General features: G+C 36.4%; 1 protein-coding gene across 1 annotated transcript in view; it reads left to right on the forward strand.

Moving 5' to 3' along the window:
• TRPA1 (transient receptor potential cation channel subfamily A member 1) overlaps positions 1–13,714 on the forward strand; it is a 35,305-nt gene extending 21,591 nt beyond the window's left edge. Inside the window, exons 16-27 of the mRNA XM_065752778.1 lie at positions 1,008–1,067; positions 2,331–2,429; positions 3,290–3,360; positions 3,795–3,951; positions 5,317–5,406; positions 5,627–5,796; positions 7,216–7,345; positions 7,471–7,653; positions 9,075–9,143; positions 10,745–10,855; positions 11,354–11,451; positions 13,147–13,714. Of these exons, the coding sequence (XP_065608850.1) occupies positions 1,008–1,067; positions 2,331–2,429; positions 3,290–3,360; positions 3,795–3,951; positions 5,317–5,406; positions 5,627–5,796; positions 7,216–7,345; positions 7,471–7,653; positions 9,075–9,143; positions 10,745–10,855; positions 11,354–11,451; positions 13,147–13,378 (1,470 nt within the window). The 3' untranslated portion in view covers positions 13,379–13,714. The remainder of the gene's footprint in view (positions 1–1,007; positions 1,068–2,330; positions 2,430–3,289; positions 3,361–3,794; positions 3,952–5,316; positions 5,407–5,626; positions 5,797–7,215; positions 7,346–7,470; positions 7,654–9,074; positions 9,144–10,744; positions 10,856–11,353; positions 11,452–13,146) is intronic.
• The last annotated feature ends 5,178 nt before the right edge of the window (positions 13,715–18,892 follow it).

Below are 18,892 nucleotides of genomic sequence, written 5' to 3' on the forward strand. Positions count from 1 at the left end.
TTGGGAGGTGGTGTGGATCTGCCTGAGGGTAAGGAGGCCCTACAGAGGGATCTGGATAGGCTGAATAGCTGGGCTGAGCTCAATGGGATGAGGTTCAATAAGGCCAAGTGTTGGGTCCTGCACTTTGGCTGCAGTAACCCCATGCAATGCTATAGGCTTGGGAATGAGTGGGTAGATGATTGTGAATTAAAAAGAGACCTCGGAGTGTTGGTTGATGCTCGGCTTAACATGAGCCGGCAGTGTGCTCAGGTGACCGAGAAGGCCAACAGCATCCTGGCCTGTATTAGAAATAGTGTAGCCAGCAGGAGCAGGGAGGTGATCATCCCCCTGTACTCAGCTCTGGTGTGGCCGCACCTCGAGTACTGTGTTCAGTTTTGGGCCCCTCACTACAAGAAGGACATTGAGGCCCTGGAGCGTGTTCAGAGAAGGGCAACAAAACTGGTGAAGGGTCTGGAGCACAAGTCTTATGAGGAGCAGCTGAGGGAGCTGGGATTGTTTAGTCTGGAGAAGAGGAGGCTCAGAGGAGACCTTATTGCACTCTACCACTTCCTGAAGGGAGGTTGGGTTGAAGAGGGGTTCGGCCTCTTCTCCCAGGCAATGGACAGGACCCAGGGAAATGGTGGTAAGTTGTATCAGAGGAGGTTTAGGTTGGACACAAGGAAAAAGTTTTTCTCTCAGAGAGTGGTCAGGCACTGGAATGGCCTGCCCAGGGAAGTCGTGGAGTCACTGTCCCTGGAAGTGTTCAAGAGGTGTCTGGATGAGGAGCTACGAGATATGGTTTAGTAGCCTGTGGTAGCAGTGGTAATGAGAAGATGGTTGGACTAGATGATCTTATAGGTCGTTTCCAACTTTGTGATTCTATGATTCTATAACATATACCATAAAATCTGACTGAATCATCACTTCTGTTGGAGGACTGCCGTGCTTGAGTGCCTTTTTCTTCATGCATGAACTTTTTGTTGTTGTTGATGAATATTATCTATATTCCCTTTGTTCACTTTTCAAAGCTGGTTTTGGACAACTGCATTATTGAGTCTTCAGAGGAAAAGACAAGTCGAGACTTCTATGTAAGTGGACAAAAAAATGTATTAATGTGGTGGTACATTTTATGGTCTTGGGGTAGAATATTTCACAATGTCCCTGGCAATGCATTAGCAACACTACATTATCTGGTTAATTGTTAAGTTAGGAAGCCATCAACCTGACTTTTAGCTGCTACTACTGGAGTTAATTTAATATCTCTTCAGTATTTTCTGCAGCTGCACCAGCATCCTGGTATAAAGTGAAATTGCTTTAATGTTATTCATGACTATTTCAAGAGTCACTTATTAATATCTACATTTGAACTTGTGCATTTAGAATATAGTCACAAAAAACCCACAAAACCTCAGTTCTTGGAAGATCTGAATGCCACTTCATCAGATTCTAGCAATCTGTTTGTCTGTTATTTCCTGCAAAGCCAGTGATTTACTGTTTGACACTGGAAGAAATTGGTGTTTAAACTTGAAAGATTGGGAAGAAATTGTGACGTACGTTTTAATGTTTGTAAACTTGGTTTGAAGTGTTAAATGACGTGGCGTGTCTGTAGATAAATAATCAGATCTTCCCAGAAAATGCAAGTGACCACTCTGTGGGCTGCAAATGGCTTTGAGGATCTGTTTCTGCGATCTTCATACTTAAGCATTTTAGAAAGTGTAACAAACCTGAGAGATCTACCAACTTTAACCTTGCTGTGTAAATTGTTGCAGTCAAGCTGGGTATCGGAGGTAGGCATGGATATGTCAAAATAACAGTGTCAGAGAATAATAAGTATGAAAAGCATGCCTGACAAAAGAAGCATAATTGTTTTAAATAATTCAGAATTCAGTGTTTTATTTTATTTTGTAAATTTTTCTCCAAAATAATAAACAGAAGAGGTGGCACGAATGTTCTACAGTTACACTGTCTTTAAAACATACTGAAAATCACCTAATGAATTCCTGCACTGGATTGTGTGTACATCATTAGCAGAAAACTTGTTAGTGTACATTTTATTTATATCATGTTGTTAATACCGTATATCTTTTAAATACCAGCTTTTCTTTGAAGTCATCATTAATGTAAATTTGAGTTATATGGATGACTTGTTTTAACAATAGTATTTTAAGAAGAATTTGCCATTAAAATATTAAATATAATATTTAATTTCAATGTCATGTTTACAGGCAGACTGACCAACAATTAGTAAACATTAATGTTATAAATGCTTTCATATGACATGCCTTTTTTTTTTTTTCTCTGAAGGGTAAGCTTTTTAAAATTCAGCTTATTTTCTCATCTTTGTCATTCAGATTGAATACAACTTCAGATACCTTCAGTGTCCCCTTACACTTAACAAGAAATTAAAGGAAGCTGATGATATTTTCTATGAACCGCTCGCCATTTTAAATGTAAGTATTTCATTTTACTGTGATGTAATTCCATGCTGTCTTGTTTGAGATAAAATTGTTTGTTATATCTTGTCATAACATCTCTTTTCCAAAGGCTCTAATTCTGTACATTTGAATGTCTTCGGATGAAGTATGGGCTAAGGTTCATATAATCTATGTAATATATAGCAACTCTTTCAGAATTAGTTTATTTAAACTATAAATGTTTCAAGAAAATGTGCTGAAACAGGCACATAGTACATCAGGTAAACCCATTCTCCAATCCTTGTGGTGGACCATGAACTGGAATAAAAGGAAAAGCTGACAAGGTTGACTGTTTCCATGTGTAGATTGTGGAAAAATTTCTGTCCCTAGAACAAATTTTACTGTTCTTGCACATTGACAGTTTATTTATTTATTTATTCATTTTTCTTCCAGAAAACATTACAGAGTGATCTTGCTGACTTAATTGGTTGGTTTGGGGGGCTTACAGTTGTCATTGGTGTACTTTTTAATAATAAAGAAATTACTTTCTAGTTAAATGTAGCTAGAAAACCATGGCCATTTCACAAATTATATAGCAAATTAGTTAGCAAATTATATAGTTGTGAAAATTTAATCAGTTTTCCAGATTCATCTGTCTCTGTAGCATTAGTTTTTAAAGCTTGAAATAGACTAAGAGAGCTGCAGGAGAGAAAGTGAAAGCCTCAGTAGGCAGATAAGACAGAACCATAGCTTAGAATATACAGAACTTTGCAATATCTTATGACACTAGTTTTCATTACACTGATATTCAAGTTAAGGTTGTCTAGCCTGTTTTGTAAGCACATTACAGAGCTAGAAGAGATAAATTTGATCCTTGTAACTTTCTTGTTTTGTAGGCCATGGTACGACACAATCGCATGGAGCTACTTAGTCATCCTGTGTGCAAAGAGTATTTGCTTATGAAGTGGTAGGTGTATTCTAATGTACGTAAAAACAATATTACACATCAGGATGAAGATTATTGTATCAGTTGTTTAGTAAAATGCACATACTAATATGGCATTAATGACACCAGTGTCTTTTGTATACAATACTCATAAATGTGTCTAGAATATGCTAACATTTATGTAAAATGTAGCTTAGAATTTAGTAGTGATTCTTTGATATATACAGAAGAAGCAGCCACTGTCTTTGTTTCCTCTGTTTTGTAAAACTATTTAATTTTAAAAAGAATATTTTAGAATGGCTGCTACACTTCACACAGCATTCAGTGAATATATTGATCACAAAATAATGTTTGAAAAAATACTTATATAAAAAAAATTATTGGCTATTAATTTTAAATGCACACTCTTCTAAATTTGTCAAGTGTTTTAACATGGGACATTTTTTACTTTCAAGGATGGCTTATGGTTTTCGAGCACATCTAATGAATTTAGGCATTTATTCTCTTGGTCTGATACCACTGACTCTTCTGGTCACCCACATACAGCCAGGAAGACCAGGAAGACCTTTGAATGGAACAGATATCTATAAAGCAAGGCCATTAGAGTATGAGGTACTGAGTTGTCTTACTATATGCAATATGTTAGGAGTGGTTATAAAAAGAATCTATGATTATTTTGAACTGTTTATATTTATCAACTCTAAATAGAATTGAAGTGTCTATTTTTATTAGAATGACTTCTGATGATAAATTTCAATTATGGTTTCTTATTCGTAATGTCTTTTCTGAAAACTTAGTGTCATGTAGATGACCATTTCCATTTCTTCCTTGAAGTGAATTTAACGTTGAAGGAAAGGATCAACTATAAAGAGATAGCTAACAGTGGATTTTTCAGCTTTTTATATATTTTATTGCTTATTTTAAGTTTGACATAGAAAGAGTTGTCAACTATAAAGTCGTCTTTGCATATTCAAATACAACTTTATTTGCCTGTGTTATATATTACTTTCCCTTTTGGAGAGATCTTCTTGTATCCTGCCAGTACTTAAAGGGTGCTCAAAAACAGAAGAGAAACTGACTTTTTACAAGATAATTATGATAGTACCAGGGGAAATGCTTTTAAACATTAAAAGGGGGAATTTAAATTAGATATTAAGAGGACAGGTGCTAAGGCACTGGCACAGGCTGCCCAGAGAAGCTGTGGAAACCCCATCCCTGGAGGTTTTCAAGGCCAGGTTGGATGGGTCCCTGGGCAGCCTTGTTTAGTTTGTGGCAACCCTGCCTACAGCAAGGTAATCTTTAAGGTTCCTTCCAGCCTATGCCCATTCTATGACTCTTAACACAGGTTAAAGATGTACACCATAATGGGGCAGATATGCATTGCAGAAAACTCTCGTGGAGAATTAGGTTTACAATTTATTTATTAAAAACAAAATTCACAGTTGTTTTTTATGCCAGTCTAATGCCTCTTACGATAAAGTTTGTTGCCTATATTGGTTGGAAATAGAGACACCAAAGGGAACAGCTGCATAAGAACATCAGGACTCCAACTTGTGCACCTTCTAAGGACTTCAGTTGCCATTCCTTATGCTACAATGTGATAGTTAAGTTACAGACTGCAGAATTTATCTATATGTTCATGTAGGAGAAATGTACTGAAAGTACATTAAAGTAAATTTGGCAATTCAGTTCACAAAGTCAAACAATAATAACAAGGAAGCTGAACGGCAGCTGTTGGCATGGGAATGCTCTAACTTTTGTATTTGGTTTGAATTATTTAAAAAACAATATACTTGACATGAATTTCACAATAAACATTGGTAAAAATAGAATTGTAGACTTTTAGCTGGCTTCAAATTAACTTAATACTATCTTAACATGGTAATATATGTGTAGTAGGTTGAGCTAAAATAAACATTGCTCCTTTAATAATTTCTGATTTTCTTTGTGCTTTTTTTTTTTTTTTAATTATTTCAGGACTCATACTTCACAAGAGTGTGTATGTGTTTAGTTTTAATCATGAGTTTACTGGGAATTTGCAAAGAAATATTTCAGCTTATTCAGCAGGTAAATATCTAAGGAAATAGATTAACAATATTAATCACAGTGTGCATGGCACTTTATATGTTAAAATTCATCTAGCTTTTCTCTTCTCTGACTTAATTATAAGGGAAATATAATTTATTCCTATATATAAGATTAAAAGTGAGAACATTTAAATAATGTTATTTAATTCAGTCACTTAATGATGAATGACTTGTATATATTTATCTCTCTTAAATTCTAGAAATTGAAATATTTGTTGGATTACTCCAATCTACTGGACTGGACAATTTATAGTACAAGCATAATTTTTGTGTCTTCCTTATTTATTAATACACCAGCTCATTTGCAGTGGGAATGTGGAGCAATTGCTGTATACTTGTCTTGGATGAACTTCTTGCTTTACCTTCAGCGGTAACAATTATTTACATGCTCTGTGATAAATAATTTCAATATTTCCAGATATTTTACACACCCTAGGCTGTAAATGATGAAGTGTGATGAGCCCATTATTAGTTTGTTTATTTGTTTATTTATTTAAGCCATGCAAATTTCCAGGTTGGGATCTAATGAAATATATAATTTATAATTTTTTACTTAATGAACTGTAAAGAAGTTTTTGTCGTTTTTCATGTAGAGTCACAGTGTATGATGACGGCAACATAAGAAATAACAAAATTTATTTTGACATGTTAATTGTGTATGTTTTTGTAAAAAAAAAAAATAGTTTCTTTATATTGTCTAGAATTTCACTTAAAAAAAGAAAAAGGAACAAAAATAGACTTCCCCCTCCACAAATAAATACTGCCACAAAAGCAGGACCGTTTTTGTATAAATTCAGTGAGGAAAATTTCTCTTAGCATTTTAGAGATTAAGTGGCACACCCCAGTTGTCTACATCATAATGCTCTATAAAAGAATAACAGTAGATGAAATAGTCAATGCCAACTCAAAAAACTCTGTTTATTTGTTGGTTAATTTCAAGAGCATTTTTCTCTAGTTGAAATGTTTAAGGATAAGGATGGTCAGCAAAGGGAATGTCATAAAGATTTTATCTCCTTATGACATTGCCTCTGTTGACAAATATTGTCACGTGTCTGAGCTTAGGTAACTAGCAAAAGGCTGAATTCGCTTGTCCTCTGTCCTCTACTGTGTTCTGAGGGCAAAATGGATACTGAAACGAAGGAGTGAAAATCAAATTCCTTGAGTGTTCAACCTTCTTTCTTATGATAAATTAAATGTTACCCTTCCCTGACTGTTGTTAATCTGTTTCTAAACAGTAGAACTTTACAGTTACTGTATGCATAGTTTTTCTGAGTCAAGCCATCTCTTCTCAAAGCAACCTTAGCTATGTTGTCTCGAATAGGATGTGATTTAGCATTGGGTTGTTTGAATTAGGTTTGCAGTTGTACTTGATGATCTTGAAGGTCTTTTCCAACCTGAGCTATTCTATGATTCTATGTACCAAATAAAAACAAATTTATTTGATTATTTTAAGATAAGATTTGCTTTACTTCCAGCTTATCTTTTTAGAGGTGCACATAATATTTCATGGGAGAAACCTTGTAAAGAGATTTTTCTCATTGGTTTTAGCAAAAATCAGTCATCTGGTCTCTGAGTTTAGCAGAGGACATAAATCCCCACGTTCAAGTTTTGGGGATAAGCTAGTTTAATCTGCTTTCTGACAACACATGTTCTGAGATTTGGTTGATGTGTAAGCCAGGAATGGGATGAGCTTGCCAGAGAACAAACTGTTGGAAACACAATGGCATAAAGTTGTGCTCTAACTTCAGTATTTATTTTTTCTTCTATTTTTGGTTTACTTACTGCTTAGATTTGAGAACTATGGTATTTACGTTGTGATGTTCTGGGAAATTCTGAGGACTTTGATTCGGATCGCTGTTGTTTTCTTTTTCCTGATATTGGCCTTTGGTCTGAGTTTCTTTGTCCTTTTGGGTTCACAGGTTAGTTGAGTACTATCATTACTTTTTTATCATTTTAGATGTTACCTTTGAATAAAGAATCTCAAAATTATTCCAAATTTCATAGTTTTGAGGGTTTTTCTTGATTTCTCTTTCTTCTTTTTCAGCAAACATATAGCACACCGCTGCTTTCTGTAATGAAGACATTTGCAATGATGCTGGGCGACATAAACTATCACGATGCGTTCCTTGATCCATTACTGAGCAGTGAATTGCCATATCCATTCCTGAGTTACACAGTTCTGATTATATTTACTTTGCTCATTCCAATTCTTCTTATGAACTTGCTAGTAAGTGAACTGCTTCTTGGTATACAGAAGTGGTTAAGCGTGTGTGTGTGTGTGTATATACATATATATACATACACTTGTATACAGTTTTAACATTCAGAATTACTTTAGTACTGATTTGTAATGATCATTCATAATATAACAAACAAATATTTTTAGTAATATATGATAAAGTTCCCTTAATTGTTGCAGGGTTTTCTTGTATATCTTTATATACATATATATACTGTTACACACACACACATATATATATGTTCACACACATAAATACATATATACATATGTATATGTAACAGTGAAATTTGCTGAGGTCAAGAAGGTCTTCCTTACTCTTTTTTGCCTCCAGAATAGGCAGGAGCATGACCATCCCTTTCTGTAAGGAGTAAAAAATAAAGCTTCTGTTTATACAAAGAGTGCATAAGTATCAAAAGAAACTGTTTTTCTTCTTTGTTGAGGCATAGTCTCTCTGGTCTCCACTGCACTCTGACTTTACACTGGCATTAGAAGAAATGTAAGAGCTAGCAGTTAGTGCTCTGAACTAACGTTCCCTAAATTTGTTCCAACTTCATGACCCATAGACCCATCCCTCTTTTTTTTTCAGCAGGAAGAAAACACGTGTTCATATGGGAGCTGCAGTACATTGTTATGTTGTCTGTACTGAGACAACTGGGGAAGAATGATTTTAATAAGTGTTTTCCTAAAAAGCTGGCCCATAGACTAGAAATTACTTTCACTGTTTAATCCCTTATTCTGTTTTATCAGTTTATCTGTTTTCATCAGAAACTAACAGTAACAATGATTAAAAATAAATAAATAAAAGAGCCAGATTTCAAATCTTCATTGTACACAAAACACTAGCTGACTGTAAGCTACTTGATATGCCTGAACAAAATGAATCAGAAAACCAGTTCATAGTGATAAAGGGCAAAAACTATGTAAATCACCTTCAGCCATATTTCATTGGCCAGCAATTACTGTTTTTAGGAAATCAGGTTTTCTCATGAGCTGAGCAATGAAACAATTCAGTACAGGGCTGTTTGTGGTTTTGTTTTGTTTTTGTTTTTAGATTCCTGATACCATGTTACTCAATCAGAAGTCAACATATATTCCAATCTTAACAGAGAAAACCAGTCATGAATCACAAAAGAAGGGTTCTTATTCTTAACAAATCTTTTAGATATCTTTATTACTGCTATGCAGATATTTGGAAGTGAAGAAACTTACTACATTTCTTGATATCTGTTTTTCAGATATGCACAAAAGAGTTCTGTTTCCAGATTCAAGTAAAGCAGGTTGAACTTTAGAGTCATTTTGTATTCAAATGTAACAATTGCAACTGAAAACACAGATCAGATTAAAAAATAATAATAATTAAAAAATTAAACGTTTCCTGGATCTTTGATCCTTTGTTGTATTTTTAGATTGGTTTGGCTGTTGGGGACATAGCTGAAGTGCAAAAATATGCTGCTCTCAAAAGGATTGCAATGCAGGTAAGTAGCATACTGTGGAAAAAAAAAAACTGTAGGAATTGGAACTGCCAGAAAATCATCCAGATAATTAGCTGATTTAACTTCATCATCTCTAAGTAACAACTTAGCATCTCTGTAAAGCAAATTTGAATATGGGTATCCTATCCTAACTCTTAGTTTCAGTTGTCTGTGGTTGTAAACCTAGAAGAAACTCTGCAATGCCAGGTATAACTAAGGAACTTAGTAATATCTATAAACATATTTAAATACCTTACTATGTATAAACATTAGTAGAATTTGCATTGGTAACCAGAGGAATTTAGTAACCTACGTAGAGTTCTCTTTATTTTTAAGTAACATACAGTTCTCAAAATTTCTTTCTGTTCTTGTAAACTGTCTTTCAAGCCTGATTTTCATGAGTGGAAATACACAAAGTATACACGTGTCAAATAAAGAATAAATATTATTTCTCACAAGATATTCTTAGAAACTCCCTGCGTACTTCTGCTTGAAGTTTGTATTTTGAGAAGAGCTGACCATTCATGCAGGGAGCAGTGGCTTTGCACATGTTCCCTGTTGGCTCTGCTTTTTCTGGAGTGTTTTAGAGAAAACCTAGAGCGAGCACATAAAGGAGAGATGTGTGCACAGGCAGAATACTCACAGTCAAGAACAGCTCAGAAATAATTTCTACTAATTGCATAACTTAGAATAGTGTTCTTTAATGGCTTAATTAAAGCACAGTTGAAGGACACACTTTTAGGGTCCTATTCCTACTTTGGTATGAATATAAATGAGTGAAGTAGAAGGGCAGTTCTTGTAACAGTTAATGTTTTTCACCTGCTGATGTGTTTTGTTGCCAACAGGGAAGATGGTGTCTTGCAATTTCAGATCTCTATTAAGCATGTGACCCTCTGTGTGTTTGACTATAGCAGTCTGCAGAAGGTTTATACTGGATCTCTTTTTTTTATATATAAATATATACATTCAGTATTTCTGTAGCATTTTTAATAGTGTGCATTTTTAATAATGTGCTTAGTATTTCCGTAGCAATGTTAGAATAAATGGAAAGTTAGCTTCTCCTGAGAGCTAATAACATACTTGAACTACTCACAGGAATATTTTCCTTACAGTCATTCCTTTGGCATCATAATCTGTACTTGCTCTGTCATAACCTGGGAAAAGGATATAGCACAGTTAAAAGGAAAGATCACTGTCATTATTATTTAGTCTTGTCATGGTTTCAGTCTCAAAATCTTTGGCTATGAAAAGTGTTTGGGCTTTTAACATTTCTGCTCTGTAATTCTATACTGCAGCCCACAGAGTAATGAAATGTTCCAGTCATTACATGAGAATTAACTCAGATTTAAAACTATTTTAGTTTTAAGAGTGCATAGCTGTGTGAAATAATCAACTCTACTGAAAACTTTATACTACTATGACTACATGGTATCTAGTGTCTAGCCTGTGTGGATTAAATATTATACCACAGCGTGCTGTGTACATATCCTCTGAGACTTCATGTCTAGTGATTTGAATATACTGACATAATGGTTATTTTCATGTTATAATGTGTCTCTATCTTAAGAGAATATATCTTATTCTAAATGCAAAATAATGTTTAGGTTAATCTTCACACAAACTTAGAGAAGAAGCTGCCATTTTGGTTTCTGAGTCGAGTGGACCAGGAATCAATCACAGTCTATCCTAACAGACCAAGATACTGTGGATTTATGGTAAGCTGGTGAATATTTGACTACAGATTTCATATTAAAATGTGGTATAGTGGACTTAGTTTGTACACAGATTGCTAGCAATATTGCATTAATAAGACTCGATTGTTAATTGATATCAGTGATAGCATGACTATCTGATCTTAAAAATCAGTTTGCAGCATAATTTATTCAGTTATAATTAGTGCTTTGAATGCTCAGTGATAGGTGATGTTATTAGGCAAGAAAAGCTACGAAAGTTATTCAGATTGAAAATGTAATTACTCTCTTTTGTTTTCTTTTAATCTATTTGTCTGCTTTTAATTTCATCTGCTGTTGCTTGACTGAATTTTCTGATTAAGCATATTCGGCAATAGAAATGTTTAATACTCTAACTTTATATCTGAACCTACTTTTAGCATTAAAAACGTGTTGAGGCTGTTACTATTTACCCACTTAGGATTATTTATCTGTTTTCAGATTGCAAAACTTTATTTCATTTTGGTATCATGTTTTATTTAGAGTGTGTTTCAGTATTGCTTTGGCTGTGAGGACTCTACCACAGATGCACAGAGTACTGATACAACATTAGAACTCGAAGTTCTGAAGCAGAAATACAGGTATACATTGTCTTATTACTGTAGCAGTAAGTAGAGCTCAGTATTATACTGTTTTAAAATAGCATTCTAAAACTCAGTACTTAACCCATCAAGTAAAATTTAATGTATCTGTTGTCCTTAAATAAACTCCACTACTGTGGTAATTTATTTTGTATTCTGTAATATATTTACTATCAAGAAGATTTCTGTGTTAAATAAGCTTATCCCATGGCAGAGAAAGAGGACAGACTTGTTTTCCCTTTGCAGTGAACTGTGTTGATAAGGAAAAGGCACTTTTGTTTCCAAATTAGAGATTTGGGTATGGACATTTTCCAGAGTTATTTTAAACTCACGAGTGGTGTAATTCCAATTGGTTTGCAGAAACACACAACCAGTAACTGACTTTGCAGTGGTCAGATGGCAAATCTGCTTCAGATTGTTTCCCTAAAAAAAATGGATTGCTGTCCTGATTCTCCTTCAAACAGATCATCTGTTTCTCAGAGGCTGGGAAGAAATCCTCTGTACTGTACTTTTCTTACTTGTTTTACCAATGTACCCATAGGAGCACTTTCAGAAAAGTCTGCTGTGAATGTATGGCTAGGAAAATCGATTCCCTCCCCCACTCCTTTATCACTCCCCCACAAAATAAATAATAAAATTATATATATATAATTAGACATTTTTGAATGGAATAACTTGTGGCTATTTCACTACAGAAAGTTGTATTTTCTTCTCTGAAGAGTGTTTTACTATGTTAACAGTGTTTTTATTGTCAGCATTCAAAACAGCACTCAGTTCCTGCTGAAGCTAGAGGCAGTCAGCACTGAGTGTATACACACTTTTTACTTTCATTTGTTCTGTTTCAGTTAATGCTGGTCAATTGCTGCACTGTTTTAATTCTTATGGTACTTGTTTGATAACCACATAGAAAGAGCAGTACCTAAAGAAATCCCCAGCTGTTTTTCATAGACAGCCTCTTCAGTCACTTCATTTCTGTTTTTGTGCTGCAGTTTTGTAAGTCCAGACATTCTGAAAAGTAGATTTACAAAAAAGCCTGCTTTGTAATTTCATGAAGTCAGTTTCTAGACACATTTACTATTTCTCCCATTTTTTCCTTAAAAGATAACAGGTGATGTGTTCTGTATGCCTGCTAATGGATGCTCTTTGTGCTTTGGCTAGCAGTTCTTTGGGTAGCACTAAGGCAGTGTTGGATGGGGCAGTCTGACCTAGTTGGTGGCAGGCCTGCTCACAGCTGGGGGTTGAAGCTCGATGCTCTTTAAGGTCCCTTCCAACATAAGCCATTATCTGATTCTAAGTAAGTTAGTCCCATGTTCTGTTAAAGTAGTTGTGAAGTTCACCAGATGCCTGTGAATGCTAAATAGCTGTTGCAAGTCTGGTCCTTATTCCTTGCCAGACAACTGAAGTCAAAAGTATGAATGGAAATGTTTAGAATTTTACTTTATTTGAGAGTGAGGCTGCACTTGCATTAAATACAGGATAAGGCATTTTTTCTCAAGAAACCAGAAATTTGCTCTTTAATCTTTTTTCTTAAAATCTGCAGAAGTAGCATAGCTTGAAAAATTAAATGTTCTCCAAAGGAAATACTTTGTTAGGAGAGGTGTGAAGTAGAGGACTTCAAATTTCTGTCCTTTGAAACTGAATGAACAAGCTTTCTCTATGCGTTCCTTTCACATTCTGTTTCTTTTTTTCTTTTAGGCTCAAAGATATATCAACCCTGTTGGAAAAGCAACATGACCTCATTAAACTGATCATACAAAAAATGGAGATAGTGTCAGAGGCTGAGGACGAAGACAGCAATGATTTGTTTCAGCACAAGTTTAGGAAAAGGCAGTTAGAACATAGGAATAGTAAATGGGATACAGTGTTAAAAGCTGTTAAATCAAATGTGCCTAACCCCAGCACAGAAAAGAACAGCAGCTTCTTGTAGACTTCTGTGTGATATCGTGTTATATTAACATTTTGTTTTTCTTTAGGGTCAATTCTGTTAATTCCTGTGCATAATATCAATGTGATAGGTTATTTATTCAAGTATGAAAACAAGGCCAGATCCAAAAAAGGATGTAGGTACTCAAAGCAGTATTTAAAGAGATTTATGAGGTCTACATCTAAAACTGTGATCCTAAAAGAGGCTGACCAATCAGGAAAGTGCCTAATTCACCAGATGCCAACCTTGCTGTCCTTAACAGTTCCTGAGGCTTCTGTCTAGATCAGTTCCTGGACTTGGCCATAATGTTCTTAGTTATATGATTAATTATGTGGGGGTTTTTTTAATTGTTAGAATTATTTTTTAGAATCTTAAGAAGTTCAAACTGCAATTCATCAGATGTTTTGAGAGAGCCAGTGGGCTTTATGTAGACTACAGTAGGAGCAAATGACTAACTTGACTGGTCCTTCAGAAGCTTTGCTGATTAAGGGCTGCAGGACCAGACCTGAACGATAACAAAATAAGTAAGATTTCAAAAATCCAGTGTAGAATAAAAATCGTTTTCTTTTCTGGATAGCTATATGCAGTTCTCAGAGGGATCATCTGAACTTGCATGCAGATAGCAGTGGTAGAATGACGTGCTGAATATTAGTAACTTACCACTTACTGTCCTTACGCTGCTGGTGTGACTTTGGCCTTCCTGATATCATAAAAACTGACCTTGTTTCTTTAATCTGCACTCTGGTTTTGTTGTTTGGTTTGCTGGATATTCAGTGCATTATGTAATATACAGTAATAGACCAAATGTGGAAATAAATGTGAATTAAGCTGTGTCCAAGTATCTGAGTGCATCTGTTTCAAAAGCAGTGCTAATAAACTAGTTATGTCTGTATGTCGTTGCAGTGTTCTGTGGTTTGCTTTTGAATTCGGACAGCTTCTTTAACAGTTTAATATACAATATTTCTTCATGTAATGAAACGGTTATGATTCTAGTTTATTTTAAAGCTAGGTAGCTACCAGAAATCGATTCATACTGTACAAAACTTGACCAGTCCTCAAGCATGACAGAAAGATGTGCTGCTGATTCTTCACACTGCACTGACAGAGCACTGGCACAGGCTGCCCAGAGAGGTGGTGGAGTCTCCTTCTCTGGTATGTAAGTGCTACTCGATAACATTAATCTTAACTAACCTTAGGCAGAGGTTGAATACTTGGCTGCTGCTTTCAGACAGTGAGATGGGGCATGGAAATAGTCTTTGCTGTAGGACTGTGTTCAGAAATGGACAACTGTGTGCCTCACAGCTCCCTTCCTTAAGTCCTCCTCTTGACCAGGTTCTGAATGTGGAGCCAGAGAATCGTTTAAAATTGCTGACAATCTGTACCGCTAACACTAGATGGCAGTGAGGGATAAGATTTTTGAGTAAGTAAATGGAGCCTAGGCGTGTAGTTCTAAGTAAAACGTCAGCGGTGTGGTTACAACAGAAGCAAAGTAGTCATCATTCACAGTTTTGAAGTTTGAGCCTTTCAAGCCTCTAAGCAGAACTCTGATGTGTTTATACACAGCGGCCTCTCAGGGCATGGTTTTAATCTCTTCTGATCTTTCAGCTTACAATTTGGGAAATGTTTTCCTTTTTCATTTTCTCAGGCTTTGCTTCTTTCATTCATCTAGCAGCTGTTGCGGTGGAAAATAAGGATAACCGTATCCATCTTTCCCATGTGCACGTCCAAAGCTGACCCTGAAAACACTGCATGGTTTGTCTGCATAGAGGACAATTTGGTGGTGGGAGTAGAGGAACTTCCAGATCTCTGAGTGGTTCTGTTTTGTTTTATTCACTGTAACTTAGCCATAGCAGGTTTGCAGCCTGTTGAATAGATATTCGGGTCTATATATTATTTGGGGGATTTCTCCTGGTTTTAGCATGCACTCTCAGGCTGGCGTGGCCGTCACAATAGTGTGCCAGAAGAAGAATTGTTTCCACTGTGGTGATAGCAGAACTATGCAAAGCCAGGGCACTATGAAAGTTTGCAGTGGTTGGGATACATAGAGCACCTGTTAATTCAGTCATCCTTGGGTGTCTGGAGAGCAGGGCTCTCTCTGTCCTGCAGAGAAATAAAATTAGCCCAAAATTAGCATCAGAGTTTAAAAAAGGTGTTTGCTGCAGATGCAGATCTGTGGCCTGGCCTTTAAGTTTCATGAAGGAGCAGCTGACAGCAGACACGACAGTGGATAGAAAGCAGTTTAACCACCTGAATGTTAATCAGTGTGCAAACAAAAAGTTATTTTGGCCAATAGTTTTTAAATACAAAAGCAAGGTACTTTGTAATCAGCTAATGCCATAACTGAGTTAGATATTTAAATTTCTGTGGAAATCATCAGACTGTGATTATTTGATTGTGATAGATGTGATAGAAATAGCTAACCTGCAAATTGTAGAGCTTCAGAAGTGTAGTACCTGTATTATTGCTTAGGAAACAAATCAGAGCTGGTTAAAAAGACTTGTGTAGGCTGAGGTGCAGGTATAGAGTTATTTCAGCCATCTCTAGAAGCAGCCCCACTGGATTCATCCATACCTTTGACATTCACACATAGGAATTAATATGGGTGCATTCAACTGAAATTGGTTGTGAATGAATCTGGAGACTGGCCAGCGTTGAGCATCTGACCTTCATCACCCGCTTCTATTTAACGAGTGCAGATATGCTCAGTGCTAACAGATCTGCACCGTGTGCTTGTATGTGTGTAATTCATCTTTTACTTCTTTGATTTCTTTCAAATTGTTTTTTACATCCATCACTTGCAAGCAGTGGCACCATCTGCTTCCACCAAAACTGGGGTGTATCCTCAGGGGTAGCTGCACTCTCCTAGGCTGAAACAGTTTGTGAAAAAAAAGGTATTGAACATTTAAGAATGTAAAGAAACTGATTTCCATTAGTAGTGATCAGCCCCCACACACTTGTTTTGACAATGGGGCAGTTCACCCTGAGAAGCATGCCTTGCTCTGACCTCAGCATCGTGTATTGAGCCTCTTTCACTTATGGCCACTCTGCACTTATGGCCAAAACGCTGCTTCCAGCCATCCTCAGTGCCCCCTAGTGCTAAGCTGTGAGAGAAAAAGTGGTAAACATGGCTGGGTAGGGCCATTATGCACACCCCAAATCCCAATAAGTCATCAAAACCAACAAATTCCAAAGTCAGAGGGAATAGGTAGAGCTGGACTGATGTTTTCATGTTGGCTAGAGTACTCAGTAAAGGCACTCCTACCCTTTATCACCCTGAGAGGCAGGTATCTGTAGTCAACAGTTTAATGTGTCTGTATTACAGCCTGGGTAAATGTTGGGAAGATGAGAATTCTTATTGTCCAGAATCCCAGTTTGCTCCAACTGGATCTTGCTCTCGTGTCTGTGGTGATGACAGAAATGCAGTATTTCAGGTCCTTAAGTATGACCACTCCACTGCAGTAACTGGAGTGGATGAGAAATAGCTTTGGTTCTGGGAAATGTCAGAGTTCCCTCTGGTCTGTTCCACTGCAGAGTCACTGCACCAGGGTGTTACACACACAATCTATACAGAAGATTCCCTCTGTAAAACAAACAAAAAAAAAGATAAATTAAGAGTTTGCAGGCTTAAGGCAGATATTGCTGGGAGTGTGATGGAGAGGAACAAAGAAGAAATATTTGTTCTAGGCAAGAGCACGATTGTTATCCTTCAGCACAAGCTCATTTCTCACATTTATTATGACACATATGGGACGCAAACTACTTAGAGAAGAAGATAAATGTATGAATGCTGTTCCTTCATCCTAACAAGCTAAGAATAAAATCATTGCCTTCTAAACATTCTTTCAGCTCAGAGTTGTTTACCACTGTGATCAGCCTCTCCCAAAAGGCAAGCACTAGTGAACTACACCTATTGCTCTCTAGCACATGAACTTGTAATGCCATTGTTAATTGTTGATAGGAAATGTAACTTTTGTGGAGGAAGAGAAAGGTACCGTTGTTTGAGTGGCCTGATCAGTCTTCAAGAGCTCTTCATTTACAGGTAGACTTCACTTTGCTAATTGTCAAGTTAAGGACTGTGCTAGTAGTTCTGTCTGTTGTCTGTCCAGAAGGTAGTGTTGCTTGACCATCAGCTCAAGATCTTGGCTTTTCTAAAGCAAGGAAGGGACAATTTCTGATAATTTGAGGTGTCAAAACAGACACTTGGAGTAAGTATGGAATATGTGAAGTAAGCCCATGACCAACAGTTCATGTCAAATGAAACACACTTATATTCAGCAGAAGCAATGTCTTGGCCTGGCAGAGTTGCCTAAGGGTTGGATCCTTTCTCTGACACTGTGCAAGAATCAGGCTCTCAATGAGATGCCTCTGTTTCATTCAGGCAAAAAGCAAACTAGCTCATCGCTGGAGGAAACGAAGGAGACTTCTTCAAGCTAAGCAAAAGTGATTGTTACTGTAAACATATCTGAACTTCTGATGGTGATAACACTTTACATATGTAATGAAATGTCTCTTTTTTTACTTACGTGCATTACATACATACAATATATATTTAATTTATCTAATCTAGGTGAAAATCTGAATATCAGCCCTCTGTCAAGTTTGTAGGAAGTGCTCTGGGAAGGTTGTTTTTGGTTTTGAGAAGAGTCTGAGACATTTCAAATCCATATTTCTTGGAAATCTGGTCTAAATCTGGACATCGATTTTCTCTTCTTTGAGGAAGCCTGTTAATATTCCTGTAAAACATGCACTACTTTGTGAAGAATTTTCACAAAGGAAAAAAAGAGGGAGTTGTGCATTACCTCAGCCTTTAGCTTCAACCCAACAAGCTTTGCTAATTAATAGAGATGAGCTGATTTCATTTCATGGCAGCCTGTTCCGTGGTTAGATATTTGTGACTCTTCCTTTCTAAGCACGTAAAAAAATCTCCATTATTTCATGTTTTTTAATTAATATACTAAACTAGCCAAAAGATTTCAGCCTCTTTTCATTCCTTCTTCTGAAAAAAAAGAAAAAAGATATTTTGTTTTGAAATATTCTGTTATTCTTTAAAGTAAAAATACTTCTTTGTTTGTTTGTTTTATTTTAAACTCACTACAGCTGTGTCAGATGAAAAAGAGAGAAATGATCACAATTGAAGGCTGCACCCCAACCTCCTGCTTTCCAGGCAGGACATGTCTTGGGGGTGGGAGGGTGGGCTGAGGTGGGAGAGCAGTTACAGGAAAGCGAGGAGGAAATTTGTGTCTCTAAAACAAGATCTTAGAAAGTGGAGGTGACTGATAGTATACATCAGCTGTGGTCTGAAGTTGGGAAGACTCTCCTAAGCTCCTGGTGTCCTTTCATCCCTTATCCCAAACCCAGATGTTGCTTTCCTACAGATCTTACCTTTCTCCACAGCAGCTGAGGTGATCTGGGACATTTTCTTTGCCTGAGAGCGGCCATGGCCACAGGGAGCAATAAGGCATAGAGTGTCTCTGGGGCTTTCCTGTGGGTATGTAAGATGGGTTTCTCCAGATTGCA

Source organism: Cyrtonyx montezumae, unplaced genomic scaffold (assembly GCF_038088225.1).
Source record: "Cyrtonyx montezumae isolate F1298 unplaced genomic scaffold, pur_monq_1.0 scaffold_8, whole genome shotgun sequence".
NCBI lineage: Eukaryota > Metazoa > Chordata > Aves > Galliformes > Odontophoridae > Cyrtonyx > Cyrtonyx montezumae.